Source organism: Scleropages formosus, chromosome 12 (genome assembly GCF_900964775.1).
Source record: "Scleropages formosus chromosome 12, fSclFor1.1, whole genome shotgun sequence".
Taxonomy (NCBI): Eukaryota; Metazoa; Chordata; class Actinopteri; order Osteoglossiformes; family Osteoglossidae; genus Scleropages; species Scleropages formosus.
The window spans coordinates 25,506,712-25,524,395 of record NC_041817.1 but is presented as its reverse complement, the minus strand read 5'-3'; the positions used below and the strand labels follow the sequence as shown (position 1 = coordinate 25,524,395).

The 17,684-nt window shown below is 48.1% G+C and overlaps 1 protein-coding gene across 1 annotated transcript in view; it reads left to right on the top strand.

Annotated features, from left to right (window-relative positions):
- The first annotated feature begins 242 nt into the window (after positions 1-242).
- LOC108929767 (transmembrane protein 163-like) overlaps positions 243-17,684 on the top strand; it is a 44,539-nt gene continuing 27,097 nt past the window's right edge. Inside the window, exons 1-2 of the mRNA XM_018744534.2 lie at positions 243-805; positions 4,037-4,156. Coding sequence (XP_018600050.2) covers positions 619-805; positions 4,037-4,156 — 307 coding nt within the window. The 5' untranslated portion in view covers positions 243-618. The remainder of the gene's footprint in view (positions 806-4,036; positions 4,157-17,684) is intronic.

Below are 17,684 nucleotides of genomic sequence, written 5' to 3'. Positions count from 1 at the left end.
TGCACACGAAAGGCTTTTTAAGGTGTGTGAATATTGATGATAGGGGGGGAGGGGGGGAGTCGTGTCCTCCCCACTATTTGAATATTGATCCCATTGTTGTTCCTGCAGATCTGGCAAACGCCGAATTCGTATTATAAGGGCAGCGGTGAGTGCCAGAGCTGTGCCACCCGAGGGAGGGTGTGTGTGCGTGTGTGTGTGTTGGGACTGGGGTTGGGGGGGGGGGTGCGTTGTGGAGCGCATCCCGCAGAACCAGAGCGCGCATCGGAGCGCATCCGATCCCGCAGAACCAGAGCGCGCAGCGCGCACCGGAGCGCGTCCCGCAGACCCGGCCGGAGCGGGCGGAACCGCTGCCCGAGACCCCAGCGCTCGGATCGATCGCCCTCCCTCCTCCCGGGGTTCCACGGGTTTATTTCCACCCGCCGCAGCCCCCCGCCGGCCCCTGTGTCTGATGCGGCGCAGATAAGTCTCCGCCGATCCCGTGTGTCGCGCTGCTTGTCGCCGGCGGCGTGTGCGCGCTGGACGGTCGCGCTCCGCGCGTCCCCGTGAAATCGTCTCCGCGCGCAGCGTGAACGGAGCAGACGCCTCCCGAGCGAGCGAGCGAGCGAGCGAACGAGCACCATGAGCGACACGGCCCCGGACAGCTGTCCCGTGCCGGACCCGGCCATCGTGGACCCGTCGGCGCGCAACGGAGGGGCCCCCCCCGCGGAGCAGCACGCGCACAAGCAGGACGGACAGGTGGACCCGTTCAACATGGACCGGGACCAGGACCGGGAGATGAGGATCAGCGACACCGTGGAGGGACAAGGTGATGACAAAGATGAAAGAAAGAAAGAAAAGAGAAAAGATGAAAAACAGAGCATATGCAGTACTTACCGGTGTTTTACCATGTTTTTCGTGCGCACTTCTTTAGGGTATGGGCTTTACTATGGGCTTTCCTGCGCGCTCACTGCTGATTTTTGTGCTATTTATAACATGTGCAAAGTGGTTTCAATGATCCAACAGTGAGTGTGTATGAAAGACACGATGCGTGAAAAAAGTGGGGAACGTGGACAGGCTGGAGGGACCCCACAGTCTGGTGTTCGTGGAAAAACAGCCTTAGAGGGTTTCCAAGGTTTCCTCCTCACTGAACCCACCCACTGGAAGGTGAAGCGTTACCCTGTGTGTGTGTGTGTGTGTCTGTGTGTCTGTCTGTGCGTGTCTGCATATTTATGTAGATGTAAATTAATTTATGATAAACACAGTGACATTAAGTGCTCCTCCATTCCCATCTTCCTGCGTCTGTTTCTGCTCTATGTTTGCGGACTGAGAGCATCTGTGTGTGGTCCATATATGGTCTGTGAGTGGTCCGTGTACGGTCTTTGCATGGTATGTGTGTGGTCCGTCTGTGGTCTTATTCTGTGTGTGGTCCATGTAGGGTCTTTGTATATTCTGTGTGTGGTCCAAGTATAATGTGTGTGTGTATGTGGTCTGTACAGTGGTGTAATAAGGGACCAAAAATACTGTCAGTCACACTCACCAGAGTTACACCAGATACTGGGGGGATACATTTGGCTTCACTGAACATCGGAGGGACACGTCCCCCTTCACCCGGTCACACCTGTGGCTCCGAGGCTCCGGCACAGGGTTCGAGGCTCCGGCCGAGGTCCGGTCCGGCGCTCTGCCGCAGAGGGTGGCTCTGCAGTGCCGGATGCTCATCAAAATGCCTCTTTGGGTTTCACAGCATCTCTGATGCTGAGTGACAGTGTGAGCGGCTGTCACCTTCCCGCAGCGCTTGCTCGGGAAATATGAACGCATCTCTCACTCTCTCTCCCTCTCTCAACATCTCTCAACATCTCTCCGTCTCTGTCACCCCCCACCTGTCACCAGCCCCCCCCCCCCCTTCCTTTCAAAGTCATAAATATGCGCTTTTTCAAATCCCAGCCAAGGAATGTAATAAAAGAGCACTCGGCCTCGTCTCGACCGCTCTCTGGGATTCGGAACTCGATGTAGATGTAAGTGTCGGAACCAACGCGTTAAAAACACGCGCTGTTCACGCGAGCCGCGGTCCCTCGCGGTCTAAACACGGTCCTGTTCCAGCCTCTCACACGTTTATGTCACAGTCTGCAGAGCCGTTCAAAGGTAAAATCGACTGTTTCTACCCCAGTCCCGAAATTTCATTCATTCTGTGGCTTCAAGTCGTGCAGCTTTATGCTTCTGAACTAAGTAGGCCAACTGAGTCGGAATTCTGTCCCGAAAATATCCAGCTGCTCATAAAGTCTATAAAATTACGCTTATTAATTTATCTGAAACTTTCCACCAAGGAAGTTTACAATATCTGGTTTGTAAATGGAGCTATTTACTGTGATTTAGGCCTTCATAATTCATTTATTTTTACTAAATTTACAGTTTAGGGTAAGTACCTTGGTCAAGGGTAGCACAGCGAGAGCGGGATTTGAACCTGTTTGTAGACTTGAATGCAATTACAAGGCAGCAGCTCTAAAATCTGAGTCATTTGAGACTCTAATAATACGTTTATTTATGTGACATTTACAGTGCTGGTGCTAAAAATATCGGCTACTAACGAGGACTCTTCGTGCTCAAGTAGGGACAGGAGGTGGCGTAGCGGTTAGAGGCGTTGCCTTGGTGCGGAAGGAGTCGGGTTCGAAGAGTTTGGTTTTAAAGGTGCATTGAGTTTGGTGTCTGTGGGGGACCATCAGCAGGTCACAGAAGGTGGAAATCGGCCTTCCTTTCAGTCTTCCAGCAGCGCTCAATTCGACCCGCACACACACAGAGGCAAATTAGCGAATATGACTCGAGTTTCCCAGCTGGCGTGATCCCCGAGCCAGTCTGTCCTAAAGGAGACGGTGTCCTCCACCCTCCTGATTTGTATTCGGCACACGGGAGCTCCCCCCCAACAACATTTTGGTGCGTCACCCGAAATTAAACTATGCAATCAGTTGTTAGTGGTGAATAATTGAAGATTTTTAAATTGGTTGCTGGGGTGCAGTTTTCATCTAGACACTCGTAGAACAGCAGCTGTGATGAAGGCTGCAGCCTGGCCGTGGTTTTCCCTCTTTCCAAAAATGTGGCAAATGTAGCTCTTAACCACGGTAAATTGCTCGTGCTGGGTGGCGCATTACCCCGTCACATGTGAAATAAAGCACAAGTAAGACTGACCAGGGTTCCAAGCAGCACCCTCCCATTGCTTTTATATGACATTATTAAGAAGTGAAAGAAATTTCCTTCGCTCATAAAGAAACAGGAGTTCTGGCAAAAACAGACCTGGAGGGAATGAATTTCCAGTTTCAACCGACAGTATGAGGAAGGTAGTCAAGTCAGCGAATTCTCCAGTACCTTGTCATGGTCTTATGTCCAGGGGTTATTATTATTATTATTATTATTATTATTATTGCTGTTGCTCACCAATTTTCCAAAACCACCTTAAAAATGAACCCGTTGATACAGGTACCACTGATTTTTTGATGGAACAGGTCCAGGCCACCTTGTGGTTCTGGAACGAAAAACCTTCACGTCACAAATCTGTGCACTTTACCACTACGCCCCCCGCTGGTCTGGACCAACCTTCCCGGGGGGAATTAGGAAGCAGGAGACAGTGCGAGGAGCAGATTTCTCCAGGGTGGGAGCTGTTTGGACTGTTTGCTTAGAGGACACAGTGACTTTGGAGGCAGCTGGCAGCGCAAAACACACACTCTGCGTTGCCCCTTCCTTGACAACTGGTAACACGCGGTGCATACTTAGAGGAATTATCAAAGGGGCAGCGGGAACGCTGCGCATCGTTAATATTTATATTTCATTATTCACATCTCTTATTTCCGCTCTGGGTCACACATTGTGATTCACATGTCATAGAATGCCACTAAGCTGCAAATGTTAATATTAATGTTTTAAATGGCTACAGCGAAGGTTTTCGGCTCCTTAATTTATTTCCGAACTGACTGCGGCAGGAGAGCTGCTCGGCGCCCACGGTGATCTCCAAGGGTAACACGGTGCCCTGACGCAGGACGCTGATGGCCCCGCCTTGTCTTGCCTCGGACAGGTCTCCTGGAGAGCAGCATGCGGCTGAAGCCCCAGGAAGCCCAGAACTACCGCAAGAAGGCCTTGTGGGTGTCCTGGAGCTCCATCGTGGTGACGCTGATCCTCGCAGTGGCTGGATTCAGTGAGTATCTGCGACGTGGGGATTCCGAAAATCTTGGCACCGGCCAAGGGTGCGAGACGATGGCACTAGTGACAAGTGGAGAACCTAGAGCTCCGTGGACCTTTTAGACATATAACCCTTAACGTTTGCTTTGCATTTTTGAAATAAATTACTCTCAGTAATATTGAGAAAGAGACCCTGGCTTTTTTTTTAACCAATGTTTTTTTTTGCCCCCATCATAACTATGCAGCAATAGCTTTGCTATAAAATAATGCGGAAAAGCGCTGGTTTACGTGCCACCCGAGCAGAACATTTTCCGAAGGAGGTGCAACGACAGGAAGTGCTGTTTTTTAAAGTTTGCCCAGCTGTGACCTGTTTTTGTCGGAGAAATTTCCTCTCGCTCCGTCTCTCTCTCGCTCACCTTCGGAGGCACTTCCAGTTGCCGATTGGCTTAGAGAGCAGGGAAACTGGTCCCTGTGGTCTCGATGACTCACTTGCTTTTGTGTTTTTTTTGTTGCTCGGAGAAAAGTATATATATTCCACATTGCCAGCTGTCACATTCCAGACTGATATCGGCACATTAAGATGCGACACTTTAACAATAAAGCTCTCTGTAATTAAAAGGTCCCGGGGCGGAATGCATATATTTAAAGTGTACTGAAATATGCCAATTCATTACTGAGGAAATTAATTACCATTTTCGGTTTTCTTTCTGGAGACTGGCTGCAGCACACAGTGGGAAGCAAAACTCATCAGGACAGCGCGAAAAGAACCTATGACATATTAATGTGAATAGTAAGTGATTAACGGTGTAATATGTAAGAATATGTTTCAGAATATGAACAGCTCCTCAGTGGCACAGATATATATTATCTGTGACATACCTGTGTCCCCTCCTGTACTTTCGATGCCTAAATCACAGCGGTTCCACTTTCTCCACTCACTGCATCAGGCGGGAGGCACCGACACGTCGACTCTGCGCAGACACCTGTCTGCTGAAAATATCTCATGCGCTCCATAACTCACCGGATCCGTCAAGTGCCAGTCGGCTCACGCTCCTGTCTATCAGCCGCTGAAAATCCCCTCTGAAGTTGCTGGTTGTTAATTCGGGCTTTGTCACACTTCAGTTCTGCTTTGAAACAAAGTCACAAGAAATCGTATTTTATTGCATTTTTTAGAGCATCGAGCAGTTAGTATCTAGGCAATAAATGTCTTTCCTGTTGTTCCAAGCAGATGAAAAAAGGCTGTGGTTTTCTTTGGGGACCTCTGTTGTGTTTCAGTGTACTGGAGCTAGGAAGAATGTTCTGGCAATTTGACTAGAGAGCTCAAAGAAGGTTGGTGGGATTCTGTCGGCTTTACGGACGGTTGTATGTCAGTTTGCAGTTTTGCAGTCCATCTGTCATTTCCCGCTTCCGATGCACCTCGCCATCACTTCTGCAGCTCGCCACCTGTTTTCCGCATGTACGGCGTGTGGATATTCTTGCTCGTCTCTGTGCGTTTCATTAAAACTTGTCAGTTCTTTTATTTTGTGCAACTCTGAAGGGCACGAATGAGCTCGGTTACACGTTCGCTGTTAAAAGCTTGAATCTCGGGCAAAATCCTGCGGCTATGTCGAAGGGCCTGGTGGCAGCCTAGCGCACGCACATCAGCTTGTGCTAGGTGTGATGGGTAATGAGGGGTGTGTGGGCAGGAGTCAATGCCTGGCAGGATCAACCATCATCAGCCTCCCAGGGGCACGATCACAGGAGAGACACATGTATTCTGTCTCATAGGCAACCAACACACCAAGACATGGACCCATAACTCACATACTGCAGTAGGCAGCAAAATACATTCACTAAGCCAAAAAATCTAAATAATGGCCCCTCAAACATATTATTACTCATTAGTTAGCTGAGGTCTTCGCCGAGGTGACTTATAATGGCAGGTTGTTGTACTAAACTAATGTACTTATAACAATTTAGCCATTTATTGCTGGGTAATATTTACGATGCAATTCAAGGTAAGCATGTGCTATGGAATACTACAGCAGGAGCAGGGATTCAAACCCAGGAACTTTGGATTGAAAGGCAATGGCTCAAAGCATCTCATTACTTGCCACTGACTACGCACACGCACACACACACACACACACACACACACACACACACACACACACACACACACACACACACACACACACTGCCTGAAACTGCTTGTCCCAAGGGAGGGTCACGACGAGCCGGAGCCTAACTCGGCAACACTGGGCGCAAGGCTGGAGGGGGAGGGGAAACACCTGGGATGGGACGTCAGTCCGTCGCAAGGCAGCCCAAGCAGGGGGCGAACCCCAGACCCACCAGAGAGCAGGCCCCGGTCAAACCCGCCGCGCCGCCACTCCCCCCACGCCGACTATATACATTTGATTTAATTTTTAAATGTCTAGTCTAGTTATTTTTTTTTCTTTTTTAGTTTATTGGATATATTTTATTATCTTTTGGCAAATGTGTTGGGTTACTCTTCTTAAGATGTATTTTAGACATTTAGTTACCATTTAAAGACTTTGTTGAAATGAGTTCTTCTTGACATGCATTGTATTCCTTACATTTTATGTTTATGAATGTAGATAATCAGTCCTTGTAAGTTGCTTATATTTTGAGACAACAATGTCTAAATATTTATCATTTGATTAGTAGCGTAACAGAGACTTCTGAGATGGATAAATGGATGCTATGGGGATTAAGATATAGAGCGAATGCTGATGCACAATGTGAAATAGGCCTTACGCATTCACAGAGGGTCCTTGGCTAACATGCTGATACGGGTTGTAATTTTGCTGGACTTTGCAAGATTCGGCACCGACATTTGTCTTCGCTCCCAGTAGAGGATGAAGGATTAATGCGTGCGGTGCATCTGAAAGGCCAAATGGCATGCGGCTCGATTTGAATTACTGCTGCAATTCATGGGGGATTCTGAGGGCCTCCAAGGAGCACGTGAGAGAATGGCAGGGCCAGGAGAAGAGACTTTTGTTGAAGATGGCAAATCGTCTCTGCAGACATCTTCTGTACCGCATCTGAGGCAGGGTTTGAAGCACGTGTAGCGCAATCTCCGCCTCGTGACACCAGGTTTTTGTGAAAACTTAATGTGTGACCCACTTCTGAGCCCCAGTAACGGTACTGGCTCTGTTTTTTTCGTGGAAAAAATGCTGTTTGCAGCTGCCTAATGGGGGACTGTGTTGAAGGAAGAAAACCTCCACTCACGTTTCCCACCATAGATGTTTAGTGTCACCAGCCTGCTGACAAATACTGCTCTTAATCTCGCACATTTAATGTCACTCAATAGGTATTCATATTTATATAATGGTGCACTTCAAAAAATGAAAAAAATGGCATAAATATGGCATTAGAGTTGAAAAAAGATAAGAAACATGAAAATAAGAATGAAAGGGTGACAGGAAATGAAGTTTAAAGTACTGGAATCCTTGCTCTAAAGTCAAAGATTTGTTCATGTTGTTTGTTTTTTATTTGCATAACTGATGCTTTTATCCAAAGGAATGTAGATATCTGACTCAGTGACACAGCAGAGTATTTTATCAGAGAAATTCAGGGTAAGTACATTTCTTGAGGGTCACACAGAAGTAGAGACTAGTGGGGCTGAAAGCAGCACCATTGGGGTTACAGGTCAATATCCTAAACCCCTATGGATCCTTCCTACTGGGTGTGATTAATAAGATTTGCAAAAGACTCCTATAAGGAGTAAGTTGGTGTTTTCACATGATGAAACATGCTTTCCAAGGATTTTTAGGGTACTAAAATGTAGGTAATCTCTTCTGTGCCCATGCGGTACTGCAAAGACTCACAAAACACATCTTCACTACAACTGCTGCTTGTAATGCTCATTTCCACGCAGTAGCAGCTGCAGTGGAGTTGAAGAACATTGTTCAAATCTGGAAAGTTCTCTCACTTGATCTCCAGGAACACATCGGAAGTTGTTTATAGGTGGCACAGAATTCCAAAGCCCAGATCCTGGAACCTGGAGCCTAGACCCCAAAAGATTTAAACTAGATTTGTGACGCGGAACCAAGGAAGCCGGGGCGGCCGGAGCCAAGTGCAGGATCGTTCGTCGGGAACCGAGCGGTCGGGCGAGTTCTCGTTGTCGGGGATGGGCGAAGAGTCGGTCGATCGACGGTCAGAGCGAGAGCGAAGATCCATGGACGTGGTCAGGGGACAATGTGAAGGGTCGAAAGCTGGAGAGCAGATACCGGAAGCAAGGGATGAGGAAAAGCAGGACATAGCGCAGAGGGACGGTTGTCTCAGTGAGATTCCGCAAGGGAACTGGAGCAGAGGTGGGCCTTTAAAGGGTGCGTGTACTGATTCATGTCCGGTGCTTGATCTGTGTCAGGTGCTGTCGATGGTGATGTGGGCGTGAATGTGACAAGATTTTGATGTCTGCAGTCCAGATCCTGGATACTGCAGCTCAGGTCCTGTAGACTAACCAGATCCTGGAGTCTGGAGATGTCTATTAGAACTCTGATCCGTTCGTTCACTTGTGTGGTTATAATTGACGATGTTGACACTTGCTTCTGCCTGGGCTGCAATTATAACCATCATGCAGCCTAGATTCAGCGACAAGAAGTTGCAGGCCTTTATCCTCTGCGTGCTGTCGGTAAAATATGCTTGCTGTAAACAAGGCCTCGAAAACAAAGTGAAGTGGAAACTCAAAGTCCATTAGCAATTCTAAACTCGAGCAGCTGAAAGATCAATGGCTGCTCACTCAGCACATTCCAGCAGGGATCCGCACCGCAGCTGAACTCTGTCATCGAGGAGCACAAGCATATTAGGGTAAAATCATGGTTTATTTTTTTGTCTACTCTACAATATGAGGCATTGGGAACTGAAGCTGAATTCCTTGTATGCGTCTGCATACTTGGCCAAAGAAATCGGATTTCTGATCATCACTGTCTTTTCACATGATTGAATAAAAAGTGCTTTCCCCACTTTCTTACTGTGACAACCAGTAATGTACTGGGGTGAAAAATAAGAATCTGTCCTAATCCATACAAGTTAAGCTTTGGGGCATGTGTACAAAAATCTTCCCGTTAACAGGAAATAAACAGATGTTTGGAGGCCAGAATCTTGAGAACATAATTATCTTTTTTCATTTTCACAGTTTCTTGTACTGTGCTTTATATCACTTCTTAAGCATGAGGAAATTTGAAAGTATATCAAGAATCCAATAATCTCCGACCCTTGTTGTCTTACAAAGGCACTGCGGAAAATGTATGTGTTATTGCTAAAGTAAATTGCTAGCTTTGTGAGACTGTTGTTATTGCTCTTCATAGCCAGTAGTCATATTTTGACATACATTGCTGCTTCCGAATTATTCAAACCGCAAGCAGTCTCTCACGTTCAGGGATGCCTGCAGCAGTGAAAAGAGCCCTTTTGGAGAAATCCAATTTCCCTACGTCGTCTGAGGGAGAGGAGGGATGCCGGTGGTGTTTACACACATAAAAATTCATTATTCAAAATTTCCTCTATGTGTTTTGAGAAAAATGCACAAAAAATGTGTATGTTGCCATCCTTTCCAGCACCTCAACCCCTACTGGAAAGATTTGAAAGGAAAATTACACTCGATCAGTTAACCGTGGACTCAGTCAGTTGACAAGTTGACCCTATGGACTGGGTTACTTTAAGACCAGTTAGTACCGTGGATTGAGTCACACGATCGGTTAACTGCATGGATTTAGTCCTGTAACATGTTAGTCCTGATTCAGATTGAGTCATCCCAGCTGTTCATTCCATGAACTGATTAACTTGACTACAGATTTAATGATGGGGATACGTTCTGAGAAATGTGTTGTTAGGCAATTTTGTCGTAAGAACATCATAGAGTGTACGTATACAAACCTAGATGGTATAGCCTCGATTGCAGAGTGTATTTATACAAATCTAGATGGTATAGCCTGGATCGTAGAGCGTATTTATACAAACCTAGATGGTATAGCCTTGATGCAGTCAAGAGACGCGGTAAACACAAGATTTACGACGCTGCAGCTGGCATAACACAGTATGTTGTTTTTACAGTAAACTTTTTTTATAAGTAGGAAGAGTACACTGTAAAATAACGATAAAAAGTATGGTATAGTAAATATATAAACCAGTAACACACACACACACACATTTTCTGAACCGCTTGTCCCATACGGGGTCAGGGAGAACCGGAGCCTACCCAGCAACATAGGGCGTAAGGCCGGAGGGGGAGGGGACACACCCAGGACAGGACACCAGTCTGTCGCAAGGCACCCCAAGCAGGACTCGAACCCCAGACCCACTGGAGAGCAGGACCCGGTCCAACCCTAAACCAGTAACACTGGTGTTTTTTATCATTATCAAGTATTATGTACTTGTACATAATTGTATGTGCTGTACTTCTATATGACTGGCAGTGCAGTAGGTTTGTTTACAGCAGCACCACCACGAACACGTGAGTAACACACTGCGCTACGATATCACATTGGCTTCGACGTCACTGGTCGATAACAATTTTTCAGCTCCATTATAATCTTATGGGACCACCGTTGTATACGCGGTCAGTCGTTAAGCGAAATGTCGTTAAGCAGCGCATGACTGTATTTAATGTTTAATGTTAAACCTTGTAGAGGGGGTGCGGTGGCGCAGTGGGTTGGACCACAGTTCTGCTCTCCAGTGGGTCTGGGGTTCGAGTCCCGCTTGGGGTGCCTTGCGATGGACTGGCGTCCCGTCCTGGGTGTGTTCCCTCCCCCTCCAGCCTTACGCCCTGAGTTGCCGGGTTAGGCTCCGGTTCCCCGTGACCCCGTATGGGACAAGCGGTTCTGAAAATGTGTGTGTGTGTGTGTGTGTGTTAAACCTTGCAGCACTTCTTCCTGTTGTTTAAAATTCTCATATTAGCCTCCCAGAAGGTTTATTACTGAAGCCTTGTTATTCTGAGATTGCCCCTGGCAGTCCAAGGCTGGAGCTCCAAAAAAAATCAAGACTCAGCCCCTGCTGGTATCTACCAACGTTCAGCTGTACTCAATTCTCCAGTGCTCACTAAGTCATTGACTGGGGTTATGATTGTCCTTGGTTAAGTATTACATTTACAGTGTCTTCTCCTGTGGTTGATGAACACCAGGGGTAGGCCTGCGCGATGAGACGCCGTGCTGATGTTTGCTCGTGACCAGCTGACTGATGTGAGTTTGATCATGTTGGTCATGACTGCGCATCAAGCAGGAGGCCGGCGAGATCACGCTTAGGACTAATCCCTCTTCACCTTCTTGTGAAGAACATAAACGCAAGGCCATGTTCCGTTTCCCAATCCCAGAACAAATGAGTTGAGAGTCTTCTTTATGCTTCGTAAAAACTATATGAAGTTTATATTTAACTTAATTTATGCAGATTCCCCCTCTGAATTATGCATCATCCTTGACTTGGAATCGGCCCCTCCCTTGCCTGATGATTTTTTTGGTACAGCTTCTCAGATGCTGATTCCCAAGGTCCTTCAGTCCTCTGTAAACTGTCACAGACTGGTGGGAGTGGAGGAATAAGCCCACGTGTCCACTGGATAAATACACACACACACACACACACACACACACATTTTCAGAACCCCTTGTCCCATACAGGGTCGCGGGGAACCGGAGCCTAACCCGGCGACTCAGGGTATAAGGCTGGTTGGGGAGGGGACACACCCAGGACGGGACACCAGTCTGCCGCAAGGCACCCCAAGCGGCACTCGAACCCCAGACCCACCAGAGAGCAGGACCCGGTCCAACCCACTGCGCCCCCTGGATGAATACAACCATCACATTTACATGTATTTATTGAGCAGACACTTTTCTCCAAAGTGACTGGCAATGAACTCTATGGAGTGTTATGAGCCCACACACCTTACTCACCACGGTGACTTACACTGCTAGATATACTACTGACACTGGGTCACTCATCCATACATCAGTGGGACACACACACTCTCTCTCTCTCTGGCACTCACACACTATGGGCGAACCTGAACAGCATATCTTTGGACTGTGGGAGGAAACCTGAGCACGTAGAGGACACACACACACACACACACACACACACACACACACACACACACACACACACAGGGAGAACATGCAAACTCCACACAGACTGAGCAGGGACCAAACCCATGTCCTCTCACACCACCCAGGCACTATTACACAGCAGCGCTACTCACTGTGCCACCAAACTCCACAACTCCTCATGCTCCTAAAAAGTTAATGCACTTCTTTTTGGGGTACAAACAGTGGAATGCTAAGTCGCCCAATAGTTGTGCTCGACACAATGAAAATTGCCTACAATTTTACACATTTCATCGTGACAGCAGGTGGTGCCGAGGTTAGAACCGCCACTTCTGAGCTTTGAATCCCACCGCCTGCTGTAGTACCCTTGATCGAGGTACTTACCCTAAATGGCTCCGGTAAAAATGACCCAACTGTAGAAACAGGTAAATCACTGTAAGCTGCTTTGCAGAAAAGCACCAACTAAATGAATAGGTGCAAGTAACACAGATGGAGCTTTTCCATATAGGTTAATCACCCGTGCAAAATGAGAGACCCTTACAGGCTGACCCGCTGTAACACCTCCTTGCTGTTGTTAAAGTGTTGTGCACACTGGGGTGTGTGGTGTAACAATGTGCATTTTTAATTTCCTCTATGACAGCGAGCTAACGAAATTATTTGGCCTCTCATTTAAGACGTGTCAGGTGCAGCAAAAGCGCCGGAGGAGGATCGCTACGGTACAATGACGGTGCCACCCGCGTGGAGACGCAGATTAATTACCTTGAAGAAGGAGCTCATCGCTGCCAATTTGAGCGCCTCCTGGTTATGTGAAAGCATGGTGGCCTCCACTGACAGTCTCCTCAAGTGGACACGGGGTGCAAATTGGCTTCTGACAAACGGCGCTTTGCATCACGCCGCCTGCGGACCTGTAATCGCGGCAGCCGCCGAGGCTTCCCGGCCGCGTCCCGCTCCCCGCCAACTCGATTAGACGTGCCTCGCTTGTTTGGGCAGGTGCGGATCGCCGGCGGTGCCGGGAAAGGGACATTTTCCACACCGGCGTGATGGGTCCGTTACCACGGGAGCAGACTGTCGCAGATTAGTGCCGCGGCGCACGTGCCTCCGACTCAGCGGCCCGCTGGCCACTCGCTTCCTTAACGTCCCGTTGAAAGGCTGGAGCACATCACCTCTCGCAGGCCTTTCAAGGTCCACGTGTAACCCATGTAAATTTCCTATTATTTTGTTCCATCCTCACGACACGTTCACCGTGGCACACGGGGGTGTCGCATCGCTTTGCCCCGGTGCTGCGTTTTGTTCGCCCTCAGCTTGCGCTTCCGTCAAATTTGTCCCATTTACACCTTGTCACTCCTTCATCTGATTGCCATAAGATTTCCTGACATCCTCCACACCAGACACGCGAACACATAGAACTACTGCTCGCTGGTTTCGCTGAGTTTTACGTGTTCTCCTGTGGCGCGAGCGGTCAGATGCGAGCGGCCGCAGGAAATGAATGGGTGAGAATGTAAGAAAGAGCGGATTCTACAAGGTTAGGCGATCATCCATATTTTATAACTGCTTTATAAACAATTATAACGAGCAACCCAATTTTGAACAGCAGCTCTAAGAATAGAACACTGTCTCAAACACAGCCCAGGGGTTAACTAATAGTTGCGACAGTAATGTGCTTCGGGGAGGAACCCCACTGAAACACGGTATACTAGCAAGGAGCACGTGCCAGAAACCCAAGGTACTGAGCAGTCAGAGATGCTGTGCTACTCTGCACTCCAGGTCCATACAGACTCCTGCAGCTGGTTGTTCATGCTGAAATGTTGTTTTCCTAACAGGTAAACAGTAGTGAAGTATTTGTACAGTAAATTTTGGCAACATGTACAGACACACGCACACACACAGTCTGAAACCACTTGCCCCGAACGGGGTCACGGCAAACCGGAGCCTAACCTGGCAACACAAGGCATAAGGCTGGAGAGGGAGGGGACACAACCAGGGCAGGACGCCAGTCCATTGCAAGGCACCCCAAGCAGGACTCGAACCCCAGACCCACCTCAATACACCAGTTAGCCACAACATTAAAACCACTGACAGGTGAAGCTCTGGCCAATGTTCTGCTGGGCAACCTTGGGTCCTGGCACTCATGCGGGATGTTACTTTGACACCTACCACCTACCTAAAGATTTTTGCAGACCACACGCACCCCTTAACGGCAGCCGTATTCCCTGACGGCAGTGGCCCTGCCGCACTGCAAAAGTCGTTCAGGAATGCTTTGAGGAACATGACAAAGAGTTCGAGGTGTTGACTTCGGCCTCCGAATTCTTCAGATCTCAGTTCGAACGAGAATCTGTGGGATGCGCTGCAAAAACAAGTCCGATCCATGGAGGCCCCACCTCGCTACTTACAGAACTTACAGGATCTGCAGAGATCCACCTTGGTGCCAGATACCACAGGACACCTTCAGAGGTCTTGTGGAGTCCATACCTCGACTGGTCAGAGCTGTTTTGGCGGCACGAGAGGGACCTACACAATTTTGGGCAGGTGGATTTAATGTTGTGGCTGATTGGTGTATAACCTGATGTTATCATAAATTGATGTGCAGAGCATTTTATTTTTGTAAACCTTTCCATGGTTTATCCAGAAACCTCTATTATTATATCTAGTCAATCATTGATCTGATGTATTTTTCCAAAATGACTTATAATGTTAGGTTGTACACAAAACTACTTAAGAGAACAAGTTAATTCTTACTGTATCAGTTCAAGGTAAGTACCTTGATCACAGGTACTGCAGCAGGAGGTGGGATTTGAACCCGCATCTTTCGAGTGCAAGTTTATGTCTCTAACATCTACGTTACTGGCTGCCACCTTTATGTATGTAGCTTTTAATCTGGACTATACAGCTACGTCTTCCAGATAGCAGCTCCTGGGCAGAAAGTACCTTCCTCAAGGGTACCGCAGCACAGTCTCCTTTGGGATTTGAGCCTACAGCTTTGATTGTGTGTGTGTGTGTGTTTAGGGAGGAGGGGGTGTCATTCACACATAAATCGGGAGCTGGAGATCTTCACACTCAGCTCTAGCAGACTGATCACGTCAGCCGCCTCTCATCAGCCCATCCAAGGGAGTTGTGACCATACACCTCATCCCTTCTGCCTCGCAACATCAGCATCATGGAACGTAAAGTGTAAAGGTGTAAAGTGGGAACGCGCTGGGGTAAAAGGTCCTTGGAACTCCACACTCCTCCCTCACCCTGCATTTGGTCTGAGGTCCATGGCAAGACATTCACTTGTTCGCTGTTGTTCACCGCTTATCTAGAGGCAGGGTCGCAGTGGTCTGGAGCCTATCCCAGAAGCATAGTGTGTGAAGCTAGACAGGGTACACAAACCCTGTTTTCATCCTACTTGTACTTCTGCTTTACCGCTGTGTGCAGTGGGCTTTGTGTTTTCTCCCATTTCAAACAGCACCATTTATAACTTGCGTTGCGGTTTTCCGTGGAAAGTTTTGACAGCATTTCCCCCCTTTTACCTCTCTCTGTTTTATCCCTGCTGCGCATTTGGGGTTTGTCGCGGCTGCGCGGAGCCTTGCAGTCAGACAGATGAAGCCCGACTGGACGTGGTGCAGACTGCCTAATGCCGCGGCGTGCGTCGCTCGCGCAGTCGGGCCCTCGGAGTTGGAAACGCACGCGTCTCGGGGGACGGCGCGTATAGACAAGTGACATTTCGATAAAAATAGGCCCCGGCGCCACGGCGAGACCTGAGTATGAGTCATGGAGAGGAGGGGCTCGGAAGCTCAGATGCGTGTTGTTTTGTGTACGTGCGCGTAGAAGTGAGCGTGTGAGAAAGGGGGATGGGAGAGCGTTTCCTAGAGTGCCCGGCTCCTCTGCACCCGTACCCAAGCGGAAGAGCCTATAGGAGAGGGCCTCCTCGCGTGACTGTTGCCGAGGAGAACGGGCGGGCAGGCGAGCGGGAGAGAGGGGGACCACGCTGATGGGCAGAGCCGGGCCAGGGGGTCGGCTCTCTCGTCCCTGCAGCCAGTTCTCTGGAACGAGGACTTGGGCTCTGATGGGAAAATGCAGTCATTCACTAATTTCATAACGGAATCCACTCTGGTCAATGTGTGATTTAGTTATGGAACCTAGAAATGTCATTGGCCCCCCGCAGAGTTATATCTGGGGGTGTTCTGAAGGTGTATTGATGGTATATTGGAGGTACACCGGCGACGCAGTGGACTATTGGAGTCTACTGGTGATGTACAAATGGTGTATCGGTCATGTGCTGGAGGTGTATTGGTGATACGCACTATTGGGGGGTGGGGGCGAAGCGGGTTTGGACGGGTCCTGCTCTCTGGTGGGTCTGGGGTTCGAGTCCCGCGCGGGGTGCCTTGCGATGGACTGGCGTCGCATCCTGGGTGCGTCCCCTCCCCCTCCAGCCTTGCGCCCCGTGTTGCCGGGTTAGGCTTCGGTTCACCGCGACCCCGCAGGGATGAGTGGTTTCAGACAGTGTGTGTGTGTGTGTGTGTGTGTGTGTGTGTTGGTAGTATAATGTGATTTGCAAGCGGTTTATTTGTAATGTACTGTGGAGTATTAAGGGTACACTGGTGGTGTACGTACTGTGGATTTACACTGAACACATTAATGCATTTTTCGCTGAGTCTGAACTGCAAGCTCAGCCACCACAGACACTCAGCTCCATTTCCATATTCGTAAGACAACATTCAGCACAAAAGGTTTGTTATGTTTTTGTCTTAAATCAACCCTGAAAACCCTGAAAAACAAAACTGAATTGTACATTAATAACAGTAACAATTGCCAGGCATCAAAACATTTACACTGCGTATTAAAATCAATATATTATATTCATTTCACAGCTTAAACACTAATGACAAAATTGAGATGCATAGCATGACTGGTAGTTTTTAAATGTTGAAACTTAATCTTCATAAACAGCCACTTTGTGCAGCAAATAAACAATTATTTGGGCATAATTAAAAAATAATATTCACATTCGGAATAAATACACAAAATAAAATTTGTTTTTTACGTTTCGATAGCTTGACTTTAGCCAAAGGGAATCGATCATTAGGGGCCACTTAAACCTCCCCTCTCAGTGCTGAATCTCTGCCGTATTTACCGTGTTTACTGCAGATGAAGCTAAAATACTGTCCGTGTGGATGATATGATTAGTTCTGTGGCAAGACACACCTGGAAGGTGAACGGAAACATTTCTCCGGGCTGAAAAAGATTCAGATGTTGGATGCATAATAAACATCTTATAAAATCTTCTAAAAACCAAACACAATGTTTGATTTGGAGGAGATGTTGGGTCATAATTAGAAAAATGAAGAAGGTGAAGCTCAGGTCTTGAGTGTCATTTTGAGAGAAACGAAAAGGATGGGAGAGGAGGGTGTGCTGGCATAGCGGGATTGGTTGGGTCCTGTTCTCTGGTGGATCTGGGGTTCGAGTCCCCCTTGGTTTGCCTTGTGATGGACTGGCATCCTGTCCTGGGTGTTTCTCCTCCATCTCCTTCTC